Source organism: Ornithodoros turicata, chromosome 3, assembly GCF_037126465.1.
Source record: "Ornithodoros turicata isolate Travis chromosome 3, ASM3712646v1, whole genome shotgun sequence".
In the NCBI taxonomy this organism is placed as follows: Eukaryota; Metazoa; Arthropoda; class Arachnida; order Ixodida; family Argasidae; genus Ornithodoros; species Ornithodoros turicata.
The window spans coordinates 30,060,616-30,078,095 of record NC_088203.1 but is presented as its reverse complement, the minus strand read 5'-3'; the positions used below and the strand labels follow the sequence as shown (position 1 = coordinate 30,078,095).

Below are 17,480 nucleotides of genomic sequence, written 5' to 3'. Positions count from 1 at the left end.
TAAGAAATATAATGATGAAGGATGGAAGTTACTGAAAAGGTTCGCAAACTGTAGGACTCGAACCCACATCTTCTGGATTACCGAATCCAGAGGACGTGGGTTCGAGTCCTATCTGGCGAACCTTTTCTGTGACTTCCATCTTTCATCATATATAGAGCAACCAGCGCAGAGTCTGGTTATGGTAAGTTTCATCGCCAGGGGCGATACTTTACCCCATCGCTGGTGGTGATGTGGGGAATGAAATAATGAGCCCCTTCACAATAATGATCCAAGTCTTATTGCGTCCAAAATGGACAAAAGAGCTTTGAGGGCAGAGCGTTGGTGGGATGGATATGACCAGGGTCAAGTAATTTTGATAGAAGGGGCGAGAGGCCAGCTGACTAAGAGACCGGGACAGAGCGGTTCGGGAAGGTTGGTAGTGTGGGCAATGAAGAAGAATGTGCTCGAGAACTTCTAGAGCACCGCAGTGACAGCATCTGGGAGAGCCAATTTGTTTCAAGCGGTAACGCCACTGAGCTATAAAAGTCACATCGAGTCGCATTCGATGAATTAATGCAGCATCTTGACGAGAGATATTCCGTGGCACGCAGAAAGCGAACGTGGGATCAACTCTGCTCAGCATAGAACGGGCGAGAATGTCGGTCGTTCATTGACGGGAAGCCAGGCGTGTTACGAGGCGTCGAAGAATGGAACGACGGTCTCCCCTCAGCAGTGCAATACTCGTCCGCTTCCGATACGAAAGAGCTACTTCTGCGGCGCTGTCGACCGGCTCATTTCACAAGACACCGTAGCAGCTGCCGTTCACGCCCGTGGTATTGAATAGCTTCGCTATTTGAACCAGTTCCAACTTCATATTTCACAGAGCGAATGCTTTAGTACAGGGGAACAGATTAAAAATGATCGTGAGCTTGTCAAATATCATTTCATGGTCCCTTTAATACATCCGTGACCAGGGGTGCGGCTGAGCCTCGTATGCCAGAATTTTCAATAGCTTGCAGTGCAGATTTTAAGTCAGTGAAGATTCCCCATCCTCGCGGGGTAAAATCAACGATCTGCTGCAGAAAGAAAAAGATTCTAGATGCGCCATCTGTATATGCGGCTGTAGACGTAGAAAACTTATCGTCTATACCAGAGCATAAAAAAATGGGCCCGAAGGACTTAAGAGAGGTGCCCAATTGCTTCGAAGTATAGCATGATGGAATGTCCTTCAGAGTTTTATATGTAGACTACGCAATTCCCCATCTGCATTGAGTAATTGCTGCGTATTGTATGTCGGCACAGGTAGACTTTCAGAGAGCAACACCCTTCTCAGTGAGGGTGGCTTTCACAAGCTCACGGACTAAACTTGAACGGCGTCCGTGTACCAATGTTCGTTTACTGTACCTGATAAATAAAAGAAAAAGCCAGAAGAAACACTTCTTCCAACGCTGTGGCTTACGGCGTCATTCCGAGTGAAAAACAGCAGACGACGTTTCTATAAGCCAACCAGCGGGCTGTACCGTAGTGACGTCAAAATGACGCCTGCAGCTGGTCGGCTCGTTTCGGGCATTGCCACCGTTGCGCACAATCGCGATTTTTAAACATCTTATTTATACATCTGTTGAATGAATTGATATCAATCACTGTGTCAGTCTAATTGCCCTTCGTCTCTGCGTAGCAACGTGCAAAGCAATATGGTCATTGTGCTGAGGGTCTGCGACAGCCTACAGACGGTAAACCAGACTATTACCCTGATGAAGTCACTGGTTGCCTACACGAGGTTACAGTTGCGATTTGTGATTTTCGTATATGACCCGTTGAGGGCTCCGTTGAAAAATGAGGTAAGTACCTCTCTCGTGTCTCGTGCTAGAGGTACACTCTTAAAACTGAACTTCACCTTATAGCACGCTCTTGGCCAACCATTATCTCGAATGACATCGGTGTCGTCCGTGATATGTCAAAAGCAGGAGGCGTACGCATAAAGGGGTACCCCTAAAGGAGCGCTGCCTTAAAGGCCTTTTTTGTACCGCCTGTATAAAGGCGTACGACTCCTGTTTTCGACAAATGACGGGCAAGAACGATATCACTCGGGACCATGGTTGGTCAAGAGCGTGCTACCCTGCTTTAAACAGACTCATTCAAAATCCTATGAAATCTCATTGAACATATTGTATATCATGTACACAAATCTCACTCAGTGACTGCGAAAATTCTCATCCACAATAGATGATTTGGGACAAATGTTATACATTGAAAATGGTGCCATATTCAATGAGATGTAATGAGAAATCACAGTAAGTGTTAATGAGATATAATGAGAAGTCACAGAAAGTGTTAATGAGATGTAATGAGAAATCACAGTAAGTGTTAATGAGATATAATGAGAAGTCACAGAAAGTGTTAATGAGATGTAATGCAGGATATTTCTCATTGGAATGGTTCTCCATTTCGATTCGCCAGTAGGTTTGTTGTGGTATAGTCATTAGATATAGTCTAGATTAGATGTGTAGAGCTTTCCAATGAGTATAAATGTATTCCCGCAAAAATGAATTAGACTCAATGTGATTTGGATAATTTACTGGATCAATGCACTACATATTGTATTCTATCACAGCACATATTTAAGCTAGGGTGTAATATTCTCAGTCGCACTGTGCCTTCACAAATGCGCAATGTTTGGCTAGTAATACTGTCGTGCATCAGATAGTGGGAAATAGAAAATCTAGATGTAATTAACATTTAGCAGTAGCTGAAGGCGCAGCCTCCTTCACTCCTGCTTCTTTTCCAGGGAGCACCTCATAAAGCGCAACAATGCAGTGTAAACCGAACACTAGAGAAGTGGTTGCCGGCAGTCACTGTACAGAATTAAGAGAAACAAATTTGAAGGTATCTTGGACGGAGCAAAGTATGAAGCATTATCCCAGCCCGGTTAGGCCCTGTCATCAATTGACAACTTCTCTTATACATTTAATACCGATGGGGCACAGGTAGCACAAGTTAAATCAGCAAAAATCAGCTTGGTCAATTCACGTGATGATAAATGAGCTGCCGCAAATTGTGAGGCAGATTGTGGTAAAGGAAAGCTGGGCATGAACACCTTCCTCGTTTCTGTAGACGACGCAAAGGATATTTTCAGTGATGTGACATTGAAGTCATGAAAGTCATGGAAGTCAGGGAGCATTGTTCAAATAGATTTATTGGACTATGCTAGGTCGCATACGACGACGAGAGCATTATGGCTGTAGTTTCGTTTTGACAGACTGGCAAAGCTGAAGCGTCGCGGGGTAAAGCTGTCGCAGTGCACAATCTGTTTTCTGCAACCTACTCAGGAACGCGGAGTTGTGTGCATAACTTTGCACACGTTTCGGTCTTCATTTATTTTATTATCTTATTTATTTATTATTAGAATTATGATTCTTATTTCGTTTATTTTATTATTTCATCAATACGTTTTATTGTATTTGAGCATAATTTAATATCTACACGTTGTGCAATTAATTTCGACAGTTATCTTCTTTTTCCCTTTTTTTTCGCTTTATATAAGCCCAGCTTATCTTCACAGCCAGGAATCTAACACTATCTGGCGTAGTCGCTGGAACATCCCACAAGGATCCCACAAGGATGCATCCCATTTCCAGCTCGAACCCAGCATTGAACTATTCTTGTTTTCGAATGGCAGTTGGATGGTTTCACAATGTAAATTCTACCTGCACTGACCCAGCATAGGAACTGCCTCGGCAGTCTTTTTTTTTCTAGACTCATTCTTATGTTTGCGTGCGAAATAGAGCTCCTCAATTGCAAGTCGTCAGTGTCCTTCTGTTTTCATTGTTTGACTCACATTGCAAAAAAAAAAAAAAGTGTATTCAGTTTTGGAACTACCGGTGCCCTATTTCAGTGGCCGCTTTAATTATGCTGCGCAACTGTTTCAGAAACATTTGCTGCAACATGATTTGAAAGTTTTTCGTCTGCACGGGCACTTGGGAAAGGTGTAGGGCTCGAGACCGTTAACATATTAAAAAAATGCAAGGGCAGTATTGCCTTCATCATCCACCGCTTACGAGCGAATGATCTCCAAGGGGGTCGCGTACAATGCCACTACATATCATATTAAGCCGAACAGTGGACAAACAATAAGATAGTTTGTCTGGACGCCGGTCATATGCCGATATTATTCGCATTAGCTTTCACCAAGGGGGTCAGGAGACGGTAAGTTCACTGACACGTTTGGAATACAACAGTGTTCAGAACACACGTAACATTATGCTATGTTTCGCAGTGAGTAAGAATACCTTCACCTGTAGTGTTGGCATGTAGACGTATGCGCATGGCACCAAATGAGGAGTTTGTGGTGACCAAATTGCCAGACAAGATGGAATACGACTGATGACTACCGTTGTGAAAAACAGTTTTTCCTTTCTTGGTAAAATTTCTTTCATTGCATGTATCGTTCAAGTTTTTAATTGTATTAGTAGTGCAACAATCTTGAGATAACCATTGATGTCTTTTCTAGCAGTTTCTTTTTGTCTGACATAACGTAAGCTGTAACCATCAATCTTTCTTACACGATGTCATGTATCGTGGTTTTGAGATTTTCTTGTTTGAAGTATATACTTAGAGCTGTCACATACAAGCATACATTATTTGTATATGTTTTGCTATATATTGTTTACACAAGTTTGTTCACCACTTGCAAACACAATGTGCAAAACTATGCATGGGTAGAGAGCATACTTCACTTGAGGCACTGCTGCGTATTTCTATATGCATGCACCTGGGGAAAAGAATATCCCCTTTCACTCTCGTGCAGTGCAAAAAATATATGAATTTAAGTGTAAGCAATTTAAGACTCGTCAGTAGCGTAGTTTGTGCCAATTGAAGTGTGTAGGAATTCAAACACGTTTCGAATAGAAGACATTAGAACAGGTAGACAGACATTAGCACAGAAGATATTTTAAATTAGAATGATTGACTTCTGTATTCAGTGTACACCAGCTTGCTCTATCCCTCGAATGTGTCTTTCATGATCTTCACCCTTTCATCTATGTATGGAGCAGTCCTATCCGCACAACATGTTTGCTCACATTAATTCAATTGACACAGTGATCATGATGGTTCGATGCTAAATCAATTGCCCAATTCGTTTTTCTTCTGTGAAGGGGATCTTCATTGCACAACACGTCGGTTCAGATTGCTCCAATTGGAAATTATTGTTTCTCATTGGCACCCAGTGAACTAATTATTTGATTTGGTTCTTGATTTCCTATTAATCTTCTTCATCACAACACCTGTTAGAGCGCTAAAACATGAAGCTATCTTTCCCTCAACTCTTCTCATTACTTCAATGCGAAATACCTGCGTTATTCACATTAAATGAATTGGGTGTCTCAGTTCTCATTGGAAGCCATTGGTTCTCATTAAACAAATTAGATCCCGGTTCCCTGGGAGACTCCTTCACCACAACATCTGTTCGAGCGCTCAAACATAAAGGTAGCTTTTCAATGCGGCAACCATAAACTCTTAAAGATGAACTGCGGGGATAAACTGCGGGGAAGATGAATGCGGGGAACTTAAAGATGAGGGGACTGAGGGGAGAGGGCGAGCCGGCACTACATCGCGAAGCGGGCGCGTCGTGCAAAGGCTCGCAGCAATTCGCAGGAGCCTTCCACGGATGAGTGGGCGGTCCCAATTGTAGAAATTGTCACTGACTATAGATAATAGGGGTTTTAGTGCGTCCGAACGAACTCTACGAAAACGATACGATAAGTGAAGTTGTCAAATAGAAGCTTTGGCAATGTGATGTCACCCACTTCAAAGAAACAGGGCGATTGGGTTATCGTGTTTCCGGAACGGTTATCGTGACTCGCTAATCTCGGCAGCTGGGCGGAAAAAGGGACCACCACCATGGCGGTTTGTTCATTCGGCGGCCAAACCCGTTCGTTTGACGTCATGTAAGTACACAAGTACCCTGTCGTGGCGAGATTTCTGTAAGACGGAGTGGCAACGTTAGCGCATCGATTTTGCATATCAAAAGTGAGACTGTATTGTGATGTGTTGTGTTAGCAGATATCGGTTGACCATGCGTGATAAAGGCATTCAACGGGTATTCGCCTTTTGAATTCAGCTCCTCTCGTGGCCGATCATATACAGAGGACGGACCAGTGTTCAGCTACGAAAAGGCGAGATCCCCGAAGGCCTTAACACGCTTCGGACGAGAGTGCGTTCCCCATGCTCCTTGCAGCTTCCACTGCTCCCGGTAAGCTGGTTTCATAACACTCTTTTAGTCCCGTGGCCACTTCGTCATTGCCATTTACCTTCCGGAAAAGTTATACAAAAAAGGGTAGTTCGTACGACTTGCAAATAATTTTTTCTTGCGCATACATACGGCTGCTATTTTCAAAGTTAGGCTTAATTTCAGCTGTATACTTTTCTGTACAAATTTATCACCACAGTGAAATTTTCGGGTAACAGCGGTTGTATAACACCGCGCAATTATATACAGGGTGTTGCACGAGAGAGTGACACTTAATTATTAACTATGTGACATAAATATTTGAAACCTTCTGTACGACACTTGTGACACTTGTGAGACACAGCACGCTATACAGTGTGTTGCTGTAGCTGGTGCTAGGAGAGAGACGCACTGAAGACAAGACCACAAGCTAAGCATGTTTCAGTGCGAAAACATGAACCACATTGCACGTATTATATTTCCATGCAGCCAATGAGTGCACTTACAAATATTTCACTGCAACTGTATGTGCCAACGTATACACAAGTGAACATGTAAAACCGACTTGCAGGTGAGATGGTAGACAAAAACTGCATAAACATCTCGACTTTCAACCACAGTTTTAGTACGAAAAATTAAAAACTTCTGTTGGTTTTTATATCTACACAGTTAAAACAGAACTTCACCACATAGCACGCTCCTAGCCAACCATCATTCCTAATTATATCATTCTGTGCATTGATTTGTTGAAAATTGGAGGAGGCGCCTAACTGGGAAAGATTATCTTGTCCGAGATATGCGCCTCCCCCCTGTTTTGAGCAAATCATGACACAGAATGATATCATTCGGTATAATGGTTGGCTAGGAGCGTGCTATGTGGTGAAGTTCTGTTTTAACAGTGTACAGCCACACAGACAGGCAAGAAATGCGTCCTACCCAAAGGTGGCACCACTGTTGATAAGCCCTGTTTATTTCCCAGTTAACACAGCTGTCGGATTGCTGACACACTGCCTAAACTGTTGTTGCCTGAAGTAGATCCCTATAAGGAATATTGCAGTCGAGTCGATCAAAGCACATATGTAGCGTAGACTAGTAGTGAATCAAAACTACATTGTGTGATATATACAAGAATGTAAGCCACATAACTAGGTAACCACAACATAAGGAAGACGGTTGCGAGCATCTAAATTTAAAATTGAGATACTCTTAACCGTCTACTTTCCGTTGTGAATTTATCATGGGATACTTGCACACTTCTCTTCTATGTACTACAGAAATCAGGTCAGGGAGCTATGAGGCAGCACTGTACATGAGAAAAAGCTTGTACAGATCATTATGCACTTGAAATATACACTCTCCTCTGGGAAGAAGGTAGTGTTGAAAATAAGCTAATTCTAATGCTGCAATTGTTCAGTATTACATGACGACAGAAAAAGTTTCACACTTGGTTTAAATATTTTATTATACAGACAACAAGGAGGATTTATAGTGGAGAAACGGACACTGGTGGGTAACACAAATCAACCGTTTATTTATATTCAAGATGGCTCAGTAGCCAACTACAGGGCATAACTGCCTCTACAATGCAGGGAACAATGTAGCCCCCACATCCCGTGTGCACAGGGCCAGATTTTTCTGATGAGGGTGTCCAAGCTCAGTTGAGGACTATGTGACGACCATAGAAATCTTAAGAAGTGTGCTAGAAGGAAGCCATCCTTTGTACCCATTCCTTTCCTCCGGAGGTTTTCGTGTAGTCGTTGCTGTGTCTGAGAAAGTGTTGCCTGTGTAGGAGCCCGAGAGGGATGAAGTGAACGGCCCGAGTGACAACAACAACAGGTTTATTCGACGGGATCGCCTAGGTTGCTATAGGGCATGCGCTCTGCGCTATCTTCCTCATTGTCGATGCTGACGATATGCTGCATAGCCCCCCCCCCCCCCCCCCCCTCCAGAGACGGCGAAGAGACGTCCGACCAACGAACGTGTTTGGTCTTCGGCGGAGAAGGCGTCGTCAAGGGAAAGACAGCAGCGGCGAGGCGCTCGTTGTCGACGTGGGCGGGCTTCAGGCGGTCAATGCTGACTGTGTCCTTACGGCCGTTTACTGAGATGGTGAAATGCTTGGGTGAACGGGACAAGACGAGGTGCGGACCGGAATATGGAGGGTGAAGGGACTTCCGCGTGGCATCCGTTCGAAGATACACGTGAGACGCCGTGGCCAATTCGTGGGGAACGTGATGCGGGCGGTTGGAGGGTACACGGGTATCCGAGGGACGAATCTGAGCGAAGGTATGGCGCAGGCGATCAGTGTATTCGGACGCGGCTGTGGAAGGCTGAGCTGACGGATGGAAGAATTCGCTCGGGAGTCGAAGCGTGGTGCCAAATACAAGCTCAGCACTGCTGTACGAGAGGTCTTGCTTGACGGCAAAACGGACTCCGAGGAGGACGATGGGGACGATGTCAACCCAGTTGGTAGGGTCTGCGTGAGCCATGATGGCTGCCTTGAGCTGCCTGTGTAACCGTAACCAACCCAACCTAACCTAACCCATGATTTCGTCTGCAAATGGTCATTAATGGTCATGGTTAAAAAATCGTACCAATTTACTTATCTACACGAATAGTTGGAATAAAACAGGCAAGAGTATGTCGAGGGCGTGACTTCTAGTATAGTACTGGTCACGTCCAGGTCATCTTGATGACGTCAGTTTTCATGCGCCAAGGCTCTCAATTCTCTCCTTCACGCAACAATCGCTGGGTCCCGCGTATGCCAGTTCGAATTGAAAAAAAAAAAGAAAAAGAAACTAGGGTTGCAGGGCAGGCATTGCTGTAGTGAAATTGTGCCGGAATCACCCCGTCTTCATCACAAATAGGAATAGAATAGTAAGAACGGTTTAAGAATGGGATAGGGATGACACATGGTAGTAATAATTCGTGGCTCTACGTCGCGAGACAGCTCTGATCATGAGCGAAGCCACAGTAGTCGGTCTGTGGATTGTCTTCGCCCACCTGAGGGTTCCTTAACGTCCACCGAAAGACACATGGGAGTGATCGGAGGAATGGAACGGCATCAACATTTATCAGAAGGGATTGTGGAATTAGCGTTTCCACAAAAAGGGCAGGTGTTTTTGAAGAAAGCAACATGCTCCTATATGGACCTCGATGAGCCTTATTCTGTTTGTCGTACCTGGTCCCCCAGTGATGCACGATCCATATCACACACGTGTCTTTTGCTTTCAAAATCTTGCTCAGAGAACATTTGCATCCCCATCTCTATATGTAAGTCTCAGTACTCTCAATAGCAGTCGGTAGTGGTGACCTCGATGAAAATTGTGAAAAAGCAATACCACTGCAGCAGACGTACAATATAACAAATAGTTTTCTTCTCTTCTGCACTTGTAGAAATGCAATTTGACTGCTACATAACCCGAGAAGTCGTAGGCGATAAAACCCCAGTGCAGGGGGACACAAAAAGACTGCACACACACGAAGCGCTGTGTTTCAGGGCTTCCTGTGTGTGTCGTCTTTTCGTGTCCCCCGCACTGAGGTTTTATCGCTTTTAAAATGTACCACCAAACAGCCCGGTTTTTATCGTTTTTTAAGTTGTGGGTAATGCGGTAACGGCAGCCCTGAATTATGTAAGCTCCCGGCTCATTTCCTGGTTGTCGATCAGTACCGTAGGAGGCACGCGTGCCTCGCGGCAATCGCGACAAGTGGGGGGCGGCTGCCCCCCTGCCCCCCCCTTCCGACGCCCATGAGGCAAAGTACAAACTGTTCGGAGAACTTGCACATTGCTTATCGTAATCCAAAGACACCTGATCAAATCTATCATCAGCTTGTCATCAGCCATCAGCGTAAACACTCTGAACCTCCGAACGTCCAAACATAGCGGCCGCCATTACGTGTATACGTACAGCAACGCAGCAAGTTCTTACAGTGTGTTTCACCTAAAGTGATAAAAAACTTTAAGTGTCGACGTACTCGCCGGAGGATTGTAGGACTTTCGGCAATTACCCCACGGAATCTTTTGCCGCCATTTAGGAAGGCTGTGGACAATTTTTAATTGAGGGAAATTCGAAAATTTCCCTCAACCGAAGTATGAAAATTCCCAAGCGAACCTCACTTTTTTCACAGAAATATGATGTCCTCCATGGATAACAGGAGACCCAACAAAAATTATGCGCAGTGCAGCAACAGAAATAGTAAAAAATATAATAATGTATAGAAATAAAAGAAATATATAAAAATATATAGAGCAGGAGTGCTGCAATAGGGAGCTTTCACGTGCGTCACGCGCGCGGAGACTCCTGGGAAGGTTGGAGCCTGAGCGCCATATTGTTGTACTGCCTCCGTTGGGCTTTCGTTGTGTGGCTGCGGTGGAATTGCGTGGTCGGGAATAGCTATGGTGTTCTGTGCAATATTTGGGTGTTCCACCCGGTCCCACACAAAACAGCAGAAACTTGAGCGAAACGTGAAGGACCTACGGTTTTTCAAAATACCGACGGTAAGACATAGGGAGTGTGAGAAGACGCGGGAGCTTTCAACTAAGCGAAGAGCGTTGTGGGTCTCCAGGATACGGAGAAAAGACCTGGATAGTGAAAATCTCGACAAATACAAAGTGTGTTCTCGACATTTTATCAGGTGAGCGAATATTCTTTTGTGGGAAGTAATAGAACATAACGCAGCACTACGTAACGCGTGTTTCTTTTTTGTGCAGTGGCTCTCCTGCACAATTGTTTGATGACTGCAATCCCGATTGGGCTCCAAGTCTGCACCTCGGATACGGCTCGTCGCCATCTGAAAAACATGGAGCGCGTTATAGTCGTCTATGCACCCGAAAGAAGGCTAGTCAGAGTATGTTCATGCTTGTCCCAGGCGAACGCCGTCTGTTAGAAGATCGCATTCCACGCCAACCTGGGCCCGATAGAAACCGCTTCAAGGTTGCAGGTGTGTTTATTATTCCAATGCTTCTTTTAAGGTGCCAGCGTATGTGACGCACTGCTACATCCATCTGAGCAGCTGCCACAGGAACAACCAGGTACTTCAAATTGATCTGTTGGGATTGGAGTTCCACAGTGGTGTGATATGTCAGATTGCTCCATGGAGAAACTTTGCTTCTCTAAGTTTTTTAACATTAGCTGCTTGCCATTCAGGGGGCCAGGAAACAATTCAACATGCTGATAATGCTGAATCACTAGGTAAGATACTTTTTACCAAAATTTGCAAGTAATTCATGCTGTCGGCATCACGTAACCAACTTTCTCAGCTGAAGAAGGCAGCAGTGACGCACAGATGGGACGTGACATGCAAATGGAACCAAGGACACCAACGTCTGATTCACTCGATGTACCTGCAGTTGTTGAAGACGTTCCCGCAGGTATGGGTGAGCTCATAAGGCCCGGTTTCACCAACGCTGGTTAACTATGAACCGAGATCAAGCGTTGCTAAAACTTGAAGTTAACGCTCAATTCTTTTTTACGAACGTTAGCTGGTGACGCGATGAATGTTTCAGTAACAATAACTCTCTGTACAGAAGCAGAGCTAAGCATTAAATTCAAGTTAAGGAACCGTTGATCTCGGTTCAAGTGTTAATCGGCATTGGTGAAACCGGGCCAAGGTAAGGGATGGACGAGCCCTGGTCGTCATGTTCAGAAGTGTGGAACGAAACCCGGATGACAGAACACTTGTGCTGTCTGTCAATCGTCCAGCTGTCTTTCCCGCCTTCGTTAACATCTGAACATAGGCGTTAGAGAAGCGACTGGATAACACATGATGAAAAATTAACTTCACTATGTTTTAGTTATGCATCACAGGAATATCTTTTGGTTCACATATGCCATGTTTTGCAGGATATCGAATTTGCACATAAACCTGCTCCTTTTTTCTTTTTCTTTCTTAGGCACTGTTACCCATGATGACCTGCAGGCTGAGATCCGCAGGTTGAATGCAGAATTGTACAAGTGCAGGAGCGCCCTTTCAAAACACAAATTTTCGTTCACCAGTCTGGAAGGGGATGATGCGAGAGTTCTCTTCTACACCGGGCTGCCTAGTTTTAAAACTTTGGCAGCTGTCTTTCAGATTGTCGAGGCACATGTGCCACACAAAGAACTAAATGTGCTGTCAAAATTTGAGGAGTTGGTGATGTGCCTCATGCGGTTGAGGCTTAACCTTCCTCTTCAGGTTCTTGGATATCGGTTTGGAGTATCCCTGTCTACTGCGTCACGAATTGTGGAAAAATGGTTAAATGTCCTGTGTGACAGGCTAAGCCCTCTAATCAGGTGGCCAAGCAAGGAACAGAACATGAAAACCATGCCAATGGCGTTCAGAGAGAACTTCGGATGTGAGGTCCGAGCCATTCTTGACTGTTTTGAAGTCTTCACGGACCGACCGAGTTCCTTAGATGTAAGGGCTGGGACCTGGTCCCAGTACAAGAATCACAATACTGCAAAATTTCTCATTGCTATTTGTCCACTAGGTAGTGTCATCTTCCTATCACAGTCCTATGGTGGTCGTACCAGCGACAAGACCATAACAGAGCACAGTGGACTATTGTCGAAGCTTGAGAAGGATGACGTTGTCCTGGCCGACAGAGGCTTCCTGATTGCCGAAAGTGTTGGCATGTGCTGTGCAAAGCTGAACGTTCCAGCTTTCACCAGGGGCAAACAGCAGCTCAGCTGCGCTGAAGTGGAAGCGACCCGCCAGTTGGCAAATGTGAGAATTCATGTTGAAAGTGTAATTGGAACGGTTCGTAATAAGTTTACAATATTGAGGTGCCCTGTCTCAGTGGAAGCACTGTCTACAAACAATGGCAGGGCAACTCCACAAATAGATAAAATCGCAACAGTATGTTGTGCCCTCGTAAACCTGTGCAACTCAGTTGTCCCTAGCGAGTGAGCACGGTTCGTATCGCAGCCGTCAGATACAGCTTATTAGTGTTATACTTTTGTATGGTGAATTAACATTATTACATTAATATTAATATTTTGTGAGCATGCATTCTCATATCATTGTGTGTAACATTCTCATATCATATGATATGTCGTACCAATAAACAGTATAGTGCCTTTTATTGCAAGCATTGAACATTCTATACCTCTACCATCAACAGAACAGCCACATTTTCACGGCACATGTGGGTGTGAGACACTTGAAATGACACTGTCGCTTGAAGGCGGTGGCAAGTTTTCATTTTCACGAGTGAACCATTTTGCTACTAGCTCTGGCAGCAGTGCATGATGAAAGAATGTTTTAGCTTCCTCTAATGCCTGGGAGATGAATGTAGCAGCAAGCAGTATCCGCTGAATACTGATCTCCATAGCATTCCAAAGGACAAAGTCCCCATATTTAGCTCCATGCACAAAGATCTGACCCTGGACCTGAAAGTAATACGCATGGTCAGGCACAAGTAGCAGTTCACCCTCATGTTCATACACACTTGGCGGTGTCCTGGTAAGCAAGTCACGTAGGGTAGAATCTCTCACGGTGTAGGGGCACTTGACCTCAACTGTGCCAAGCCCACAGCAGTCGCATTCGACAACCAAATCTGCTGTTGCTCCAAAAAATGGGTGGGACTTCGAAAGTAAGAGCCCTGTCTCTTTAAATCTCACATTGACATGTACCTCAGATGCAACTGCTTTGTATCTAGTCAGTGCATTTGCCTCGTTCTTTCTGCCATACCAGACTTCTTTACTTGAGAACTGTGAGTCCTTGGGGTAGCATATTTTCCGAATAAGGCTACGAGATGGATTTGTGATATTTGTGCGGCAAACGGCTTTCAAGTTTGAAGCAGTTACTCTCCCTGTGCGGTACATGTACCACTGTGGTGCTTGAGCTTGCTTTCTCGTGGCCTTTTCAACAGCTGCCACTGCTGCATCGTCAATGTGTAGCCTATCTGCCAAGTCACTGCAATTTTTTAACAGGGTGTCCCAATCCATGTTCATGGCTTGAGGGTCATGTAATTCAGTCAACACTGCAGCATTGCTTCTGACTACTGACGGCACATAAAGGTCACCGTAGCGGGGAAGTGTACCGGCACACACATGTCGTTGTCCTGCACTAATTTATTTGTCAAAGAGCATATTCCATTCCTCTTCTGTTGGCTTGGGAACTTGTCCGGATCTGGCAACGACCCATCCAGCTTGCGTTTTCGGCTCTGCGGAGAGGAGAAATCCATCTCCGCAATGGGTGCTGGCACAATCTTCCGTGTATGTGCAGGCAACCAAGAGTTGCTCCCATCCGTGCACGATGTGTTCTTCAGCATGTTTATCCCAATTTCAATGTAAAACAGGATGGCTGCAGTATGGGAACACACTTCTCCCCTTCCTGCCATGCAGGTACAATGGCCAAAGACGATTTCGCCATCTTTCCTTGAATACACCCACGCCGTCAAAGGTGGTGATGAGAGTGTTTGTGAGTGGTTCACCTGAAACATGAAAATTGCGAGGTTACACTTCACATGACGTTTACTTACTCCGGTCGAATTAATGGACAGGGAATCATAAGTAAATATGCACAGTGAACGTAAATTAGCCAGTGAAACAATAAACCGTTGGGCAGAACTCACCTTCGCCATGATCACAACGCCGTTCTGCACATGCTTCACCAGCGGTTCTTTCACCCACCCACTCGTTACGTAATTATAAGCATCGAGGGATTTGTGTGCCTTCAGTTGCTTCCGAGTAAGGTAGCTAGTCTTGCTAACCAAATAATCATGAATATCCATGATAGTAATATCAGACCAGACGTCGGAGCCCCTTTGACACTCTCCTTCTTCAAGCATGAAGGGATCGACTCCACAAACGTTCACTTTATACTGGTACCGCCGCAAATCATCTCCCGTGAGTGTCGAAGAATATGCACGAGGCTGAATAACCTTCGGGGGCGCCATACAGTATACCTGTGTAAACACAGGCCGCGTTCACAGGGACACGATGTACGTAGAGTCCGGCAGCGCACGTAACACAGGGCACACGTGGAACAACAATATGGCGCCGGGTGCTCTGTCGTCTGCTAGTGACGTCACGTGCAAGCCTCCTATAGCCCGCCTGCTTTATTGACGCAAAAAAAAGCGCGCGCGAAATGTGCGGCAAGAGGAGGAAGTGTCCCCGCCTTGATTGGTTTTACTTTATAATATAATGGTGGGCGTACCCTATATTGAACCATTATCCACGTGCATAATGTAAAAAATAGGCCGTTCCTCCTGCTTTCAACAAATCAGGGGCGAGAACGTTGTCATTAGGGATGATGATTGGCTAGGAGCGTGCTATGTGGTGAAACTCACTTTTAAGTGTACAGTAGCAAAAAGAGGTGCAGACAACTGAAATGTCCATGCACCGCAATGAACCGCGCACCGAGATGTCCTAGACCCTCATCAAGTGTGCCCGGACAAGTGCTCTCGCACTGTCGACTTGCCTTTGTTCGCTCCGCCGACGGCAGCCATACTGCTACAGGTCTCTTACTATGCATATACTATTCGCTCTGTTGGCACTGCAGAAAGTTCTTTGGGGCACCGACGCCGTTCTTTCCATCGACAGCGACACTGTCTTCCTCAGCCCAGTGGAGCGCCTGTGGGACTACTTTAAACATACTGATACTGTAGCTGGCACGCTACAAAGGAAGATCGGCAGCAGCAACGCTGGTCCTTTAGGTAGGTCGTTCATACATAAAAGAGATAAGTTCCAGATGTTCGCGGCCTGTTTTGGGGGTGCAAGTTTGTGAAGAATAGCCTTCGTCCGATCGTCTTGAGAACCATAGGCAAAGGCAGCGAGACCCTTTATCCGCTAGAGTAGTGTTTCTCAATCGGGGTTCCGGGAGCTTTGTCCTCTGGTTCCGCGAACAGGACACTGTTCAGCACCCGCGAATGTAACTTGACCTTCTTCCAAGGCTCGCTGTCGGACAGGCTCGGACCCCGCTCGAGATTTGATTGTTGGCGTTGGGATTGAAATCTAGATTGCAGGACCAGGTACCACCAAATTGCCTTAACCTTGTTTCAGGACCAGGTTGCCGTAGCTTACGCCCATTGCAAAGAGTAGAGCTAGGAGCTGGTCGTCTTCATGGGTAGGGACAGTGCCAACTCAACCCGATAGTTTCTCCGCCCTATCAGTGTCTTGCTTTTCTCTCGCGTTTCGAAAGCATTACAAGCACTTGGAAAGTCCGAAATATTTCGAATCTACTCTTGTGCCTACGTGGTCCTGCATGGTAAGCATCAGTGGCAGCCCACATGGCGTTATCTGCGTGCAAGTGTTCTGAATGAATCCGGCGAACCTCAAGGGACATCTAGCGACGAAACAATAAACAATAAATTGCTAACTCATTTCGATCGCCTCGCCCACACTCAGCTACCGCGGTGCAGTACACTCTTAAAAATGAACTTCACCGCATTGCACACTCCTACAGCCAACCATCATGCCGAGTGACATTGTTCTTTCCCCTGATTTGACGAAACCAGGGCGCGTACCGCCAATTTTTGTGGGATTATTCAGTTTATAATTGCCACAAAAATGGTGTACGCCCCTCGTTTTCGGCATATTAAAGGAGAGAATATCATTCGAAATGATGGTTGGCTAGGAGCGTGCTATGCGGTAAAGTTCATTTCTACGAGTGTAGTGCTGAATCTACACTCTTAAAACTGAACTTCACCGCCTTGCACGCTCCTAGCCAACCATCATCCCGGGTGACCTTGTTCTTTCCCCTGATTTGCCGAAACCAGGGCGCGTACCGCCATAGTTTGTGGCATTATTCAGATTATAATTGCCACAAAAATGGCGTACGGTCCCCGTTTTCAGCAAATTAAAGGAGAGAACGATATCATTAGAAATGATAGTTGGCTAAGAGCGAGCTATGCAGTGAAGCTCTGTTTTTAGAGTGTATACTTGCACTGTCTCAGTCGGTGACGCACGTGTGGAACTGCAGCAGGGGAAGCGGTCAGGTGGGATAAAACATAAACGACAGTAGACCTGCAGACTCGCAACTAGCAACAGTTTAATAGGAGGAGACAATTATATACAGTACACAGAACAACCAACCAATTGCAAAACAGTGATGACTTGAAGTAAACTTGCAACACAAAATATAACATACGTGGAGCGGTAATGAATGACATTACCACGTGTAATCTTAACACACACACATCCCCCATGTAATCTTAACAGACAAGGAAATCTATTTCAAGCTGATTTAAGGCAACTGACGGTACACTTATGCACCGTGTGTATCATATGTGTACCATCTTAACTTAGCTTGAAAGATATTTCCTTGCCTGTTAAGATTACACGTGGGAATG

The 17,480-nt window shown here is 45.3% G+C and overlaps 1 protein-coding gene across 1 annotated transcript in view; it reads left to right on the top strand.

Moving 5' to 3' along the window:
* LOC135390143 (glucoside xylosyltransferase 1-like) overlaps window positions 1-17,480 on the top strand; it is a 40,111-nt gene that overhangs the window by 8,694 nt on the left and 13,937 nt on the right. Inside the window, exons 2-4 of the mRNA XM_064620133.1 lie at window positions 1,658-1,820; window positions 6,101-6,232; window positions 15,692-15,845. Coding sequence (XP_064476203.1) covers window positions 1,658-1,820; window positions 6,101-6,232; window positions 15,692-15,845 — 449 coding nt within the window. The remainder of the gene's footprint in view (window positions 1-1,657; window positions 1,821-6,100; window positions 6,233-15,691; window positions 15,846-17,480) is intronic.